This window comes from Sinocyclocheilus grahami, unplaced genomic scaffold (genome assembly GCF_001515645.1).
Source record: "Sinocyclocheilus grahami isolate Dianchi unplaced genomic scaffold, SAMN03320097.WGS_v1.1 scaffold155.1, whole genome shotgun sequence".
Classification (NCBI taxonomy): domain Eukaryota; kingdom Metazoa; phylum Chordata; class Actinopteri; order Cypriniformes; family Cyprinidae; genus Sinocyclocheilus; species Sinocyclocheilus grahami.
The window spans coordinates 781,479-794,749 of NW_015505334.1; the positions used below are offsets into that span (position 1 = coordinate 781,479).

Below are 13,271 nucleotides of genomic sequence, written 5' to 3' on the forward strand. Positions count from 1 at the left end.
TTCCGATTATCTTTAGGACTAAAAGGAGTAGTTTCTTCCACTGTTAGAAGGAAATAACTGAAGTGATTGCGCTGGCGCCACATGCGCACACACAGTTAAGCATTGCTACCTTGACAATGCAGCCTGTTCATTATCATAATAAAATAGTCAGTCAAACATATGGGGGAAAAAAATACAGTAAAATCTGTGCATGAATGTAAATGAATTCGTTTTGGCTTGTCGTTTATATTGCTATAGCTTCTTATATTTTTAATTCTTGCTCTTTTCTAAATACTGTTAATTGAAAGGATCTGTTGTGGGGTGAGGGGAACTAAAATAGCTAGCTATGTTTACAGTGTTTATCATAATGTTTGTAAACATTTCGCCTCGGCATTAGGCCTATTTCTGAATGAAACAATAAAATGCGACTTACACGCGATTTATGTTTTTCCCCTCTAAAAAAAAACACTTTTTTAATACGCATTTTATATAAAACATTAATATTTTAACCATGCAGCAAAACGTTTTAAATATTTTGATAAATTACTGAAAAAATAAATAATTATGACTTTTTAAACCATTTAACTGATTGCAACCCTCTACGGACACCTTGGCAATTGAATCGCCATTGGCTAGTAAATATTTTCGTTTACTCGCCAGTCTGATAAACTATATATGGATATGTATATTATATATTTTTTATATTTATTTTACAAACATATATAATGTTTGTAAAATGTCACCGCTTTTTAAATATCTGAAAGTACACTCTTAACATCAGGCAGTCAAGCATTATACTATGATATTATGATAATCAAGTATCATTTAATGATAGAACTTTAGTAATGTGAATTAAAACTTGGTAACCATATATGGATGCATATTAGTCATTTTAACTAAACTTAGGACTTTTTTGGTCATTGTGTTTCCGTAAAATAAAAATGGGGGAGAAAATTTTTTTTTTTAAGTTAATTCTTAAGAATTAACGAGCTGCTGGATTCATGAATATTAATCAGGTTAAGTGCTTTCGCTAGAATTGATTTGCTGAATTCAAATCAGGGACAATAATAGGTGAGTGCCAGCCAATGAGGTTGTCGTTTGCGCATTAGTTCCGCCCCACTACCGGAGAAACCAGCAGTTCTTAAAACCTGAAGAACTCCAAAGGAACGCTGTTATTTTGACAGGAAAATACAACAAAGAATATTGTTTACATGTTGCACGTTAATTCTGCATGGTATGTAAGACTCTCTCGCTCTTTTTTCACACGCAAAGAGACAAAGCAAAGTGACGGCGAGGCGTGCACCTTCACACTAAAGTTTACGGTACACGAAATACAGGTGCGCTGCGCATCCATAGAGATGAACTGAAAAATATCACAAATCGCTTGACTGCGAGAGAACTCTGAAGCGCTCAGTCAGAGTGTTCAGTGAGTGAAAATATATCTGTGCTTAACTTATACTTAGCCTCCAACTCACACACTGACGAGTAAAATCTGAGAATTTATTAGCTAGTGGCTAATATTAGACATCTTTAGTCGCCCAGAGTAAAGATTTAGTCACATATGCGAATGATTTACTCACATTGTAGAGGGTTGGATTGTATTAATCGGTCAAAATTCTTACGGTCGGTTAACCGGTTAAAATGAACATCCCTATTTAAAGTATTATATTATTATTATTGTTGTTGTTGTTTAATATTTCAAACATAGATAAATGCTGTCATCTCCTCCTGTAATTAGCAAAAATGTTTGGAATTACTTGAATATAAAAAAAGTGAACAGAGAATGTATTACATTCATAATGCATGATATGCAAATTACATGGACACATTAGTTCAAGTAATCACTATAAGCCCTGCTATAAGCTATAAGCCTTGTTCAAGTGATAGATCACAGTGCTAAGGTGATTTTAAAGTTGCTGTCCAGGCTAAGAATGAGCATTATTTAGACATCAGCTACGTGTAGATAATGCATTTCTCAATTAACTTGCAAATCTGTAGTAAATATTTTCGTTTACTCGCCAGTCTGATAAACTATATATGGATATGTATATTATATATTTTTTATATTTATTTTACAAACATATATAATGTTTGTAAAATGTCACCGCTTTTTAAATATCTGAAAGTACACTCTTAACATCAGGCAGTCAAGCATTATACTATGATATTATGATAATCAAGTATCATTTAATGATAGAACTTTAGTAATGTGAATTAAAACTTGGTAACCATATATGGATGCATATTAGTCATTTTAACTAAACTTAGGACTTTTTTGGTCATTGTGTTTCCGTAAAATAAAAATGGGGGAGAAAATTTTTTTTTTTAAGTTAATTCTTAAGAATTAACGAGCTGCTGGATTCATGAATATTAATCAGGTTAAGTGCTTTCGCTAGAATTGATTTGCTGAATTCAAATCAGGGACAATAATAGGTGAGTGCCAGCCAATGAGGTTGTCGTTTGCGCATTAGTTCCGCCCCACTACCGGAGAAACCAGCAGTTCTTAAAACCTGAAGAACTCCAAAGGAACGCTGTTATTTTGACAGGAAAATACAACAAAGAATATTGTTTACATGTTGCACGTTAATTCTGCATGGTATGTAAGACTCTCTCGCTCTTTTTTCACACGCAAAGAGACAAAGCAAAGTGACGGCGAGGCGTGCACCTTCACACTAAAGTTTACGGTACACGAAATACAGGTGCGCTGCGCATCCATAGAGATGAACTGAAAAATATCACAAATCGCTTGACTGCGAGAGAACTCTGAAGCGCTCAGTCAGAGTGTTCAGTGAGTGAAAATATATCTGTGCTTAACTTATACTTAGCCTCCAACTCACACACTGACGAGTAAAATCTGAGAATTTATTAGCTAGTGGCTAATATTAGACATCTTTAGTCGCCCAGAGTAAAGATTTAGTCACATATGCGAATGATTTACTCACATTGTAGAGGGTTGGATTGTATTAATCGGTCAAAATTCTTACGGTCGGTTAACCGGTTAAAATGAACATCCCTATTTAAAGTATTATATTATTATTATTGTTGTTGTTGTTTAATATTTCAAACATAGATAAATGCTGTCATCTCCTCCTGTAATTAGCAAAAATGTTTGGAATTACTTGAATATAAAAAAAGTGAACAGAGAATGTATTACATTCATAATGCATGATATGCAAATTACATGGACACATTAGTTCAAGTAATCACTATAAGCCCTGCTATAAGCTATAAGCCTTGTTCAAGTGATAGATCACAGTGCTAAGGTGATTTTAAAGTTGCTGTCCAGGCTAAGAATGAGCATTATTTAGACATCAGCTACGTGTAGATAATGCATTTCTCAATTAACTTGCAAATCTGTTCAATTAGAATAAAAACCCCAAGCCAAAAAAGGTAAGATCTATAACAAGATACAAGCCCTACAATCAAATATAGATTGCCTACAGCAAGCTGAGAGCACATTTTATCTCAACTGCAGAGTCAAAAGCAGTATTTAGCTCCTATATAGGAAGAACTGCATGACCTATGGGCTCACACTGAGAGCTAAACTCTCGCTCCAGGAGAGGAATGACTCCTGAGACACTGTTAACAAGAGAACAGCAAACCTTCCATCATAAATACCCACCATCTCCCTTATACCAACAGTTTGTGTCTACCGAGCAATATGCCGTGTGTTTATTTTTACAACAAACCCTCGCAGACTTCAATCTGCCAAGCGTTCAAGTGCACAAACACAATGTGCTCTTGTATGAGTGATTCTATTATGCCTTTGTAACTATATATAGCCTTTGTAGGATGTCGTGCAACCATATGACCAAGATAAACATCACCAGGAATCCTGACAGTTTTTTTTAAATAAAAGAAACAGGCATTACTCTTAGACATGTGATGAAGGTTAGTTACACTGTGCTGGAAATTAACAAAATTAATCTAAAATAAATAATAAATCAATTTACAAGAAAAAAAAAACTAGCCAGGCAAGTAAGATAAAGTACATTTTAAAGTACATGAATAAATCAAATACAAAGAGCGGGCCAAGGAGAACTAAACCGCTTTACGTGCCCCAGAAAACATTTTGAAAGGGTTCAAGCATAATTTCTGTATGGCCAGCAGCTGAGCTCTATGCATTGAGAAAAGCCTGAATAACTCAAACAACACAGATTCCATTCATGTGCTCTGTATGAAATCTGCCAAAGAGGAAAATAAACTGTTGAGACAGGCGGTCAGCTTGTCACTGCCTCCAATTTTCCTCTAATATTGTCCTAATGAATCCAGCAGTAATGCATCAAGACGCCCCCTGGTATTCTACCAGTATTCACAAAAACTGCCCAGCATTTGCTGCCAGTCTAGCAGGACTATTCACATTCATGTTAGTGAATCTATGTGGAGTGGGAAGTTAACATCCTTTCAACAGTACCACAATTTCATTTTTCAAGTAACATTCAACTTTCCAACAGAAAATTCACAAAACAAAGCATTTATAAATCAAGTGCAAGGGTTTCATTTAGTCATTAAAAAAAAAGTTATGATCCTAATTTGCCTTTGAGAATGTAACACTAAAGCTCTGTTCCAAAACCTGAGCTGCCTCATTCAGGGCTCTACGCTTACTTTTCTTTTTAGGAGTACTTGTGCTCCTAATTAAAAACATTCAGGAGCACCTTCTGATCAATAACAGAAATTAGCCTTTCCATTACGAGGTGATAATTGACTCCTTAAAGCTGCAGTCTGTAACTTTTTTTGGTTAAAAATGATCCAAAATCAATATTTGAGCAAGTACATAACCAGCCAGTGTTCGAAACTATCGCCTTACTTTAGCCCGATTCACAACAGTCATCTTATAATAATGTTTTATAATTTGAGTGGTACGGGAAGGTTTTCGCGGGAAATTCGAGCATGGCACTGCGTCATTACGTCACGTCTGTAAACAAAGAAGTTGTCCCGGCTACTAAACTATCGCATGTGAGGATCCTGCAGGTGGCCGATCGTTTATAGCATTTTCTCACGGCAGCTGGAATAATTAAATGTATAATTTTGATGGCATATTTTAATCCAGAAAGGATTATGCGTTTATGAAACACATGTGAATGAAATTAAATTATATTCCAGTTTTAAATGTGCTTCTGATTACAGATAGCTTGGGATTGCACAAGATTTATATTTTAAAGACAACCAGTTTGAAGGGAGCATAATTTGCTTTTTGGGTTAAAAGAATTTCTTAATATGAAATTCGAGTGGAATGACAATTAGAGATTACTGTACAGTGTACAGAAATTGAAATCTACTCGCTTATACACAATATATACGCAATATATATAGTCACGCAATGCTGATGTTGTTAACATTAACAATTTGAGAATAAAGTACAACAATAATAATAATTTGCACGGTTTGATGTGATATGAGCTAATTTAGATTAAATCACCATTGGTAGCGCAATTTATTGTAATGCTTTTTTTCCTCAGTTGGTCAGAACAAACGTGGCAGACTTGTTACTTACTTGTTCAGAATGATAATATCCAGTGAAAATGCTTATTTTAAATCATATATTCCAAGACGTAGGCTAGAATCTGTGAATGCAAAGTACAATATCCACACCAGTGCGGTGACTGACTGTCACACATACACCTCAAACAGTGTTGTGCAAGTTACTCCCAAACTGTAATATATTATAGATTACTTGTTACTGTTATTTAAGAGTAATTCCTTACCTTAAAATATTACGGTCTCAGAATTGTAATGCGTTACATGACTCCTGTATTACTTTTGAGTTACTTTCACCAAAATAACTACAGAAGTAGAACTTAAGGTAACACTTTATTTTAAGGTCTCTTAACTAGTTGCTTATTAGCATGCATATTACTAGAATATTAGCCATTTATTAGTAGTAATTAAGCACATATTAATGTCTTATTCTACATCCCTAATCCGACCCAATACCTAAATTAACAACTAACTATTAATAAGCAGCAAATTAGGAATTTATTGAGGGAAAATTCGTAGTTAATAGTGAATAAGTGTTCCCTATTCTAAAGTGTTACCATTCGAAAATGACAAAATGTACTGCAGAGCATTTTACATCCAGTAGAGGGCGATATGGTGTAGCATAATGACTGTGGGCTATCCAGGCTACTAACAATATAGCTTATAATTGGCAAAGTGAAGGCTCAAGACAATGCAAGAAAGGATGACAGCCAGAATCACAAACGATCCAAGTCTGTTAAAAGTATGGTAGAGGTAAAGTGATTATTTGGCAATATCTGTGAATAGTTTGGGTCTATTCCTGGTGTGCCTCACACCTCCTGAAAAGTGAAGCTGCGGGCTCTTTGATCGCCCCCTGGTGGCTGGCAGCAGTACAGGTCATAAACCCCGCCCTCTCCATGTAAACGAATGGGACTTGAGTCAAAATTTAAAAAATAAATTACGCTTCCAATACAATTTTCCGAAAGATGGTTTTGGTCATTTAAGGTAGTTGTTATCACGCTGATATACGTTAAATTGTTTGTTTTTGTGATAAGTTTGATTTTAGCTAGTAATTTGATGCTATAAAAATGGGGCGTGTCGTTATGGTTGATTGGGTCTGCGGGAGTTTGGGTGGGAGTTTGATAAACAGCTTTACATGTTCAACTGGTTTTAATCTCTCCCTCATTACCTCATACTGATGATTAAAACTCTTATCTGTCCACCGCATACACGTTCGAAGGTTAATTGCACTGCGTTCAGAACCTCAGGCCAAATTTATCCTCATATAGCTGCAAGACAACTCAATAACTAGACCAAACCACAGCTCTTTTTCAGACTAGAATAAAGCAGCACGTGCCGTCAGTGCATCTAAAAAATTCTCAAACTCCGATAAATCCATACTGTACTTCTCTGTGGTCAAAGGTTTAATGAGGTATGAACACTTAAAATAAGATTATGATAATGTCTATTACACATACAGATTCACCAATATATTTTCTATTGTTTGCCTTACACAGTGCTGTGTGGATTTGTGAACTTACAGCTCGTCACGTTGTCTCTGTGACAGCACCATGGTGACAGCAGGGATGGGACGGGGCAGGGGTGGGGGTCAGGTGTAGAGTGTGCAGCAACTGCTATCTCCTTGGCAGGAGATCAGAGATAGGACGCCGGGTCCGGCTTGCAGGGAGGTCAGCAGCTCACCCCAAACACTTCTCCTTAAAGACTGTCTCCAGGAACACCACACATTGACAGCCTGCAGGCATTTACCAGCTAGACGGTCCCTGCATCTGTGGAGGAAAAGGACACATTCGTCATACACAATAACAGACCCCCTGGTTGGAATCAGAATGCAAATAAGCACAGTGCAGATGAATAGTGGTCACATAAGCTTAAGGCAACAGTGGAAATATGCTACTGACCCTGTTCCTCTGACGGCAGCTTTGGGGGCTAACACAAATTTCATCAGGTGCTCCATCTGCTCTATTCCCCCCACACACACATCTCATTCTAGCCTGTATTCAGTCCTCTCTTTCGGCTGCCATGTGGAGCGTTTTGTTACAGACTCCTGCTGCCCCTGTCGGGAGCTCTGAACATGTGTAAAAGGGACCGATGACCCAGATTTTAGCATCAACCTACTTCTGCACTCCAGTGAGATACAGTTTGACATCAACAAGCAGGACTCTGAATTTCTCTCAGCTAAAAGAAAGATCAGTCGGGACAGCAAAAGTATTGCTACTTTACAACAAGACTATATAGGCTGGCAAGAGGCCATATTACAATAGTACTAAAGCCAAGCACACACTACAAGCCTGAAGAACACAACTGCTGGTCATCCCTGCCAACAGGACTGGGTATCATCCACTACCTGATACATGATACATATCTCACAGTACGATTGATGTATTAAAATGTAAACAGTCAATTTCAAACAGAGTAAATATAAACAGATTGGGCAAGGGGTGGGCGATACAGCCAAAATCTGTATTTTAGCCGGAAGCAATAGTTTGATGTTAAAAACATCTCATTGATGGCTTTGTTTATTACAAACATGCAGTTTTTCACTTAAGATGTGAATTGATGGGCTGGATTCATGTGGATCACTTGTGGATTATTGTGATGCTTTTATCAGCCGTTCAGACTCTCATTCACTGCAGAGGATCCATTGGTGAGCAAGTGATCTAAATTTCTCCCAATCTGTTCAGATGAAGAAACAAATGCATCTACATCTTGGATGGCGTGAGGGTGAGTACATTTTCAGAAAATTTTCATTTTTGGGTGAACACGTCCCACACCTTCCAGTGTAAATGCAGTCAGATGTTATTAAAATGACAGTATCAAAAAGAAAAACAGAAAACCACTTACTGCTAATCTGCTTCTTTACGGTCTGTTTACTTCATTAATAACTTTGTAAATGTGAAATGTTTAATTAAGAATTACTTCAAAGCTACGTGCCATTATTCTCATTCAATTTGTTAATACTTCGCTTAATATATATCTTTAAATAAATAAAGTTGTGTTCAAAAGTATATTAGCTGCTATTACATATTTGAAATCAGTATCAAGTATCAGTAAATTAATTGGCACTGATAAAAATTATTACAATTTTGGTATTGAGATGACCACAGTGGGTATCTTTATGATACAGCATTGACTAATAAACAACTAATCCAGCCATTAGAAACAGTGCTCTCTGAGACGCGTGATGGGAAACACTATAAGCCTCTTAGAGACCTGCATCTTGCTATAGGGGTCTATGGCACTACTCATGAAGAACAAGAGGTAAGCATACCACATTCCTCACCCTGAACACCGTACACTACACATATTTACCTACACATAAATCTGACAGGTTCAGCACTGAGCCACAGGACAAGGAGACTAAAAAAAACAGCGGTTAAGTGAGTTAACGTGCTTTCAAACCAAATATTATTAATAAGAATCAGAGAACAGTCTTTATCAGCAATTGACCTGCTTGAGACGTTTATCTGTAAATTTCCAGATCATGAGCACCACTTGAACTATGAACAACTAGAGAGGCTCTGATAGTCTGACAGGCCTGTAGTGTTGGGCGATATGCTCCATAATCATATCGTCCTATCATCAGCATGTGAGATCACCGATGCACAATATCATGCTAATTTACTTAATTATTTACAGGGTAAAAGCTTGTTTACACCGGGACGAATATCGAGCGCGATTATCGCCAACATTTAACGCCTCGTGATTAAACAAAGGGCGCCAATGTGAGTGTGCACACCGACGCGCAAAGCGTGAGGCGTAAAAAAAAAATTTAAGCGCCTCGGGCTCGTTTTTTTGGTTTGACGCGCCATGATAAAAACTGTCCAACCAATGAGATCGGCACTTTTGTTCACGTGCCTGGAGCTGCTGAAGTTACATTAAAACACGACTTGGTGGCGCTCAAGCACAAAATGGTCTTGCCGAGCACACATTGATATCTAACGACGAAGAGGAATTAAGTAGACCAAGAAGATGCATCGAGGCAAGATGAATGTAGAGCTGCTGGTCTCATTGGTGTCTGAACACAAAGGGCTTTATGACAAACGTGACAGCGACTACAAAAATCTCGATAAGAGGGAGTTGTTATGGAGAGGAATTGCAGATCAAATAGGATTCGATGTGTACCGGGTATTTCTGTTTTTCATTAAGCGCTATCTAATGTCAGGGAGTGAATTTGCACGTTCACTCGGCTCATCGCCTGCGAAAATCGCTTGGGTATGAACACAAAAGACGCATCGAAAAACGTTGCGATAAGCACGTGCGATAATCGTCCCGGTGGGTATATTTTTGGAAAGTTTCCAGAAATGTACCACCCCTTTGCAACCCTACCTAGGATGTCATGTCATAAAATATTTTTAATATGACTGAATTTGTATTTAACATGATAATTTAATAGAAACATTGTAAATTACTAATTATAATGCTTACATTTCCTCAACAACAGAGAACATTTACATTATCAAAAAGAACATGACTTCAGTCTAGTTTATGCACTATAAAGAACACTCCCGTTATAATCAGTGAAGCTATCTACACTGTATGATTAATAAATCTCATCGCACGTACATCTGCACTTTGTTGTTAATGATGAGAGAATTTGCGAGAGAGTAGAATTCAGTCAGCGAGCGTACGCACTGAACAACAAAACTCCGGTGTTTCAGCAATGACTCATCTGAACGCCTCTGATAGGACATTGCATTCATAAACTCAATGGAATCGTGTGTGATTGGTTATAATACACAACACTGTAAAAACACGAAAAAATAAGTATGATGGAACAAATAAGCCCTAATATTAATTAGATAGTATTTAGGGCTGCACGATTAATCAAAATTAAATTGCAATCACGATTAAGCAAAAGCTGCGATTGTCATGCACATCTTGTCAGGGAAGCACGGTTCTGTGATCAGTAGTAAATCTCCATTCGAAGGCCAGAGAGAGCTCTCACGCGGAAACTCCAAATACGCCTCACAGAAGAAACTCAGGAAATCCCTATAGCGGTTGCTGAATAAACAGAAGATTTAACTGCTTTCATAGATTCAACGTAGGGCTGGACGATACGGCCAAAATTTATATCACGATATATTTCTTAATTTCAGTCGATACGATATAATTCCGATATCAATATGAACACTTAAAAAAAAGCCTCGTAAAAACTGCCAAGAATGCCACAACAGATGTCTGTGCATACAAATTTATGAAAAATGAATTTGCCAAGTCTCTGACACCTCATATAAAACCATATATTTCAGAAAAAAATAAAAAATAATCAGCACAAATAAATTCATGTTCACCTTTTATTTGTATGTAGCCTTTATACAAAAAAGAAATGTGAAATCACGATCACATCAAAAAGTTTTTGAACAGTAAGATTTTTAATGTTATTAAAGAATTCTCTTCTTCCAATCCTGCATTTATTTGATCCAAAATACAGCAAAACCAGTAACATTTTGAAATATTTTTACCATTTAAAATAACGGTTTTCTATTTGAAAATATTTTAAAATGTAAATTATTCCTGTGATTTCAAAGCTATATTTGTAGCATCATTACTCCAGTCACATGATCCTAATATTCTGATTTGCTTCTCAAAAATCATTTATTATTATGTTGAAAACAGCAGAGTAGAATTTTTTCAGGTTTCTTTGATGAATAGAAAGTTCAGAAGAACAGAATTTATCTGAAATAGAAATCTTTTGTAACATTTTAAATGTCTTTATCATCACTTTTGATCAATTTAAAGCATCCTTGCTAAATAAAAGTTAATTTCTATAATTTCATACCGACTCCACCCTTTTGAATGGAATAGTGTATAACGTTACAAAAGCTTTTTTATTTCAGATAAAAGCTGATCTTTAGGTCTTTCTATTCATCAGAGAATCCTGAAAATGTTTTACACTCAACTGTATTAAATATTGATAATCAGCAAATCGGCATAGAATGATTTCTGGAATATGTGACACTGAAGACTGGAGTAATGATGCAGAAAATTCAGCTTTGATCACAGGAATAAATTACATTTAAAAATATATTCAAATAGAAAACATTAAAAATCTTACTGTTCAAAAACTTTTGACTGGTAGTGTAGGCTAGGGGTCGACCGATTATCGGCGCCGATATTAAGCATTTTTATGATTATCGATAATTTTCAAAACCGATTTGCCGATAAAATTACTTAATTTTGAAACGCACTATTTGGCTCTGATGCAGCCTGTCAGAACTCACCACTTTGTGGCCTAAAGCAGTCTCCACCCACCGCTCATCTGATTTGTTGGGAGTCACGAGTCCGACCAATCAAAGCGGAATTCACTCTCACTCCGAAAGCGCTTGCTACGTGGAGCTGCTTCAGTGATCACGCATCAGTTGTCTTTGAAGGTAAGGCAGCAGCAGACGTTGTAATAGATCCCAATCCACTAACGTTGCACTTAAGTTGCAAAACACCTCAATATTATCTATGATTTGCGCAATGCGGAAAACGCGGACGGGATCACGGAATCCAGTCATATAAATGGAATTTATTGTATGACGCAGAATGTCACGGAATTTGTCAAAGTTTGGATGAGTTAATCAAAAGTAGGTCAGTACACTTAAATAGTCGCAATATGGACTAGTATCTGTAAATATTCAGCCTCAAAAATACTGTTTAAATATGGATCCAGCATGTTCTGCGTGTCTCTGTGTATGTAAATGGCACAGACGCGCGGTGTTGTTTTCTACACATACAAAGTGTGCGACGCTCGCGGTGATTTCAGCTTCTGTCATCTCACTACATGAGGACATAAATACATGAACAACATCTCCAGAACTGCTCTGACTCCCTCTAAGAGTCACTTCATGAGCATTTGACTGTTTCATTTGAGTAAAACTATCTTCATATCATTTACATAGACCTACAGAAACACGTTCCCCATGGCAACCCGTCAAAATATAAGTTCGGGTTAGCTTAATGAAATTATCAGAAATATATTACTGTGGTGCAGTACGATGTACATAATACTACTCAGGGATTAAAGTTTTCCATCGCTACGACAGATTTCCATCTATTGAAAAAAAAATGAGGGGAAAAGAAACATGTAGCACATTGTTGTTGTTCTGCCGGTGTTCTGACAATTTGTTGGTAGCATAATCTGATAGGTAGCATTATTTGTCAGAACACCAGCACACCAAAAATCCTCCCCGCCACAGCTGCAACTTCTCACTGACAACATAATGCTCACATCATTCACGGGTTATTAGCAGAGAACACAGAGCAGGACTTGAATTTCAGCGCGGGATTGCGGCTATTAATAATAATAATTCTACTCATTCCCGCAGGTTCCTCGTTTATAACGCGATGAAAGATGACGGAACTTATCATTTGCACGTGCTTTTGAGTTTTGAGAACTCACTCGCACGCTCTCATTTTCTGTGCACCCACAGATCGCGATAAGGAGAGTGACAGATTTTAATAATTGTTAAAGGAGTTTGCAAATGTGATATTGATTTAATACAACAGTTCAATAAACAAGTACTGCCTGATTTTGCTCTGTTTCATCAACAAAAATAGTTCCAAATAAAGTAACAGCTCAGCCGCTGTGCATCTCTAAAAGCAAACACAGCAGTGTTTTATTCATGAATGAAAGTGTGTTTTTGAACGAATCTAGTGAGTCAGTGATTCATGATTACCCATTTATAAAGAGTCACTTGCGCCATTCCTGAATGAACAAGCCGTTCAGACGAATCAATTGAATGAATGATTCAGTGACAAAATCATTGACTTCCCGCCACCTGCTGGTGGTTTTAGTTTCATTTTTAGGTATAATTTCAGTTATTTAAATC

At 36.8% G+C, this 13,271-nt stretch overlaps 1 protein-coding gene across 3 annotated transcripts in view; it reads right to left on the reverse strand.

Moving 5' to 3' along the window:
• LOC107592620 (lissencephaly-1 homolog A) overlaps positions 1 to 13,271 on the reverse strand; it is a 47,564-nt gene that overhangs the window by 26,186 nt on the left and 8,107 nt on the right. For 2 of the 3 annotated variants that reach the window (XM_016282156.1, XM_016282158.1), the window contains exon 2: positions 6,978 to 7,223. In XM_016282156.1, the coding sequence (XP_016137642.1) occupies positions 6,978 to 7,009 (32 nt within the window). In that variant the 5' untranslated portion in view covers positions 7,010 to 7,223. Of the gene's footprint in view, positions 1 to 6,977; positions 7,224 to 7,355; positions 7,699 to 13,271 lie in introns of those variants that run through there. The other variant, XM_016282157.1, reaches the window with a different exon arrangement.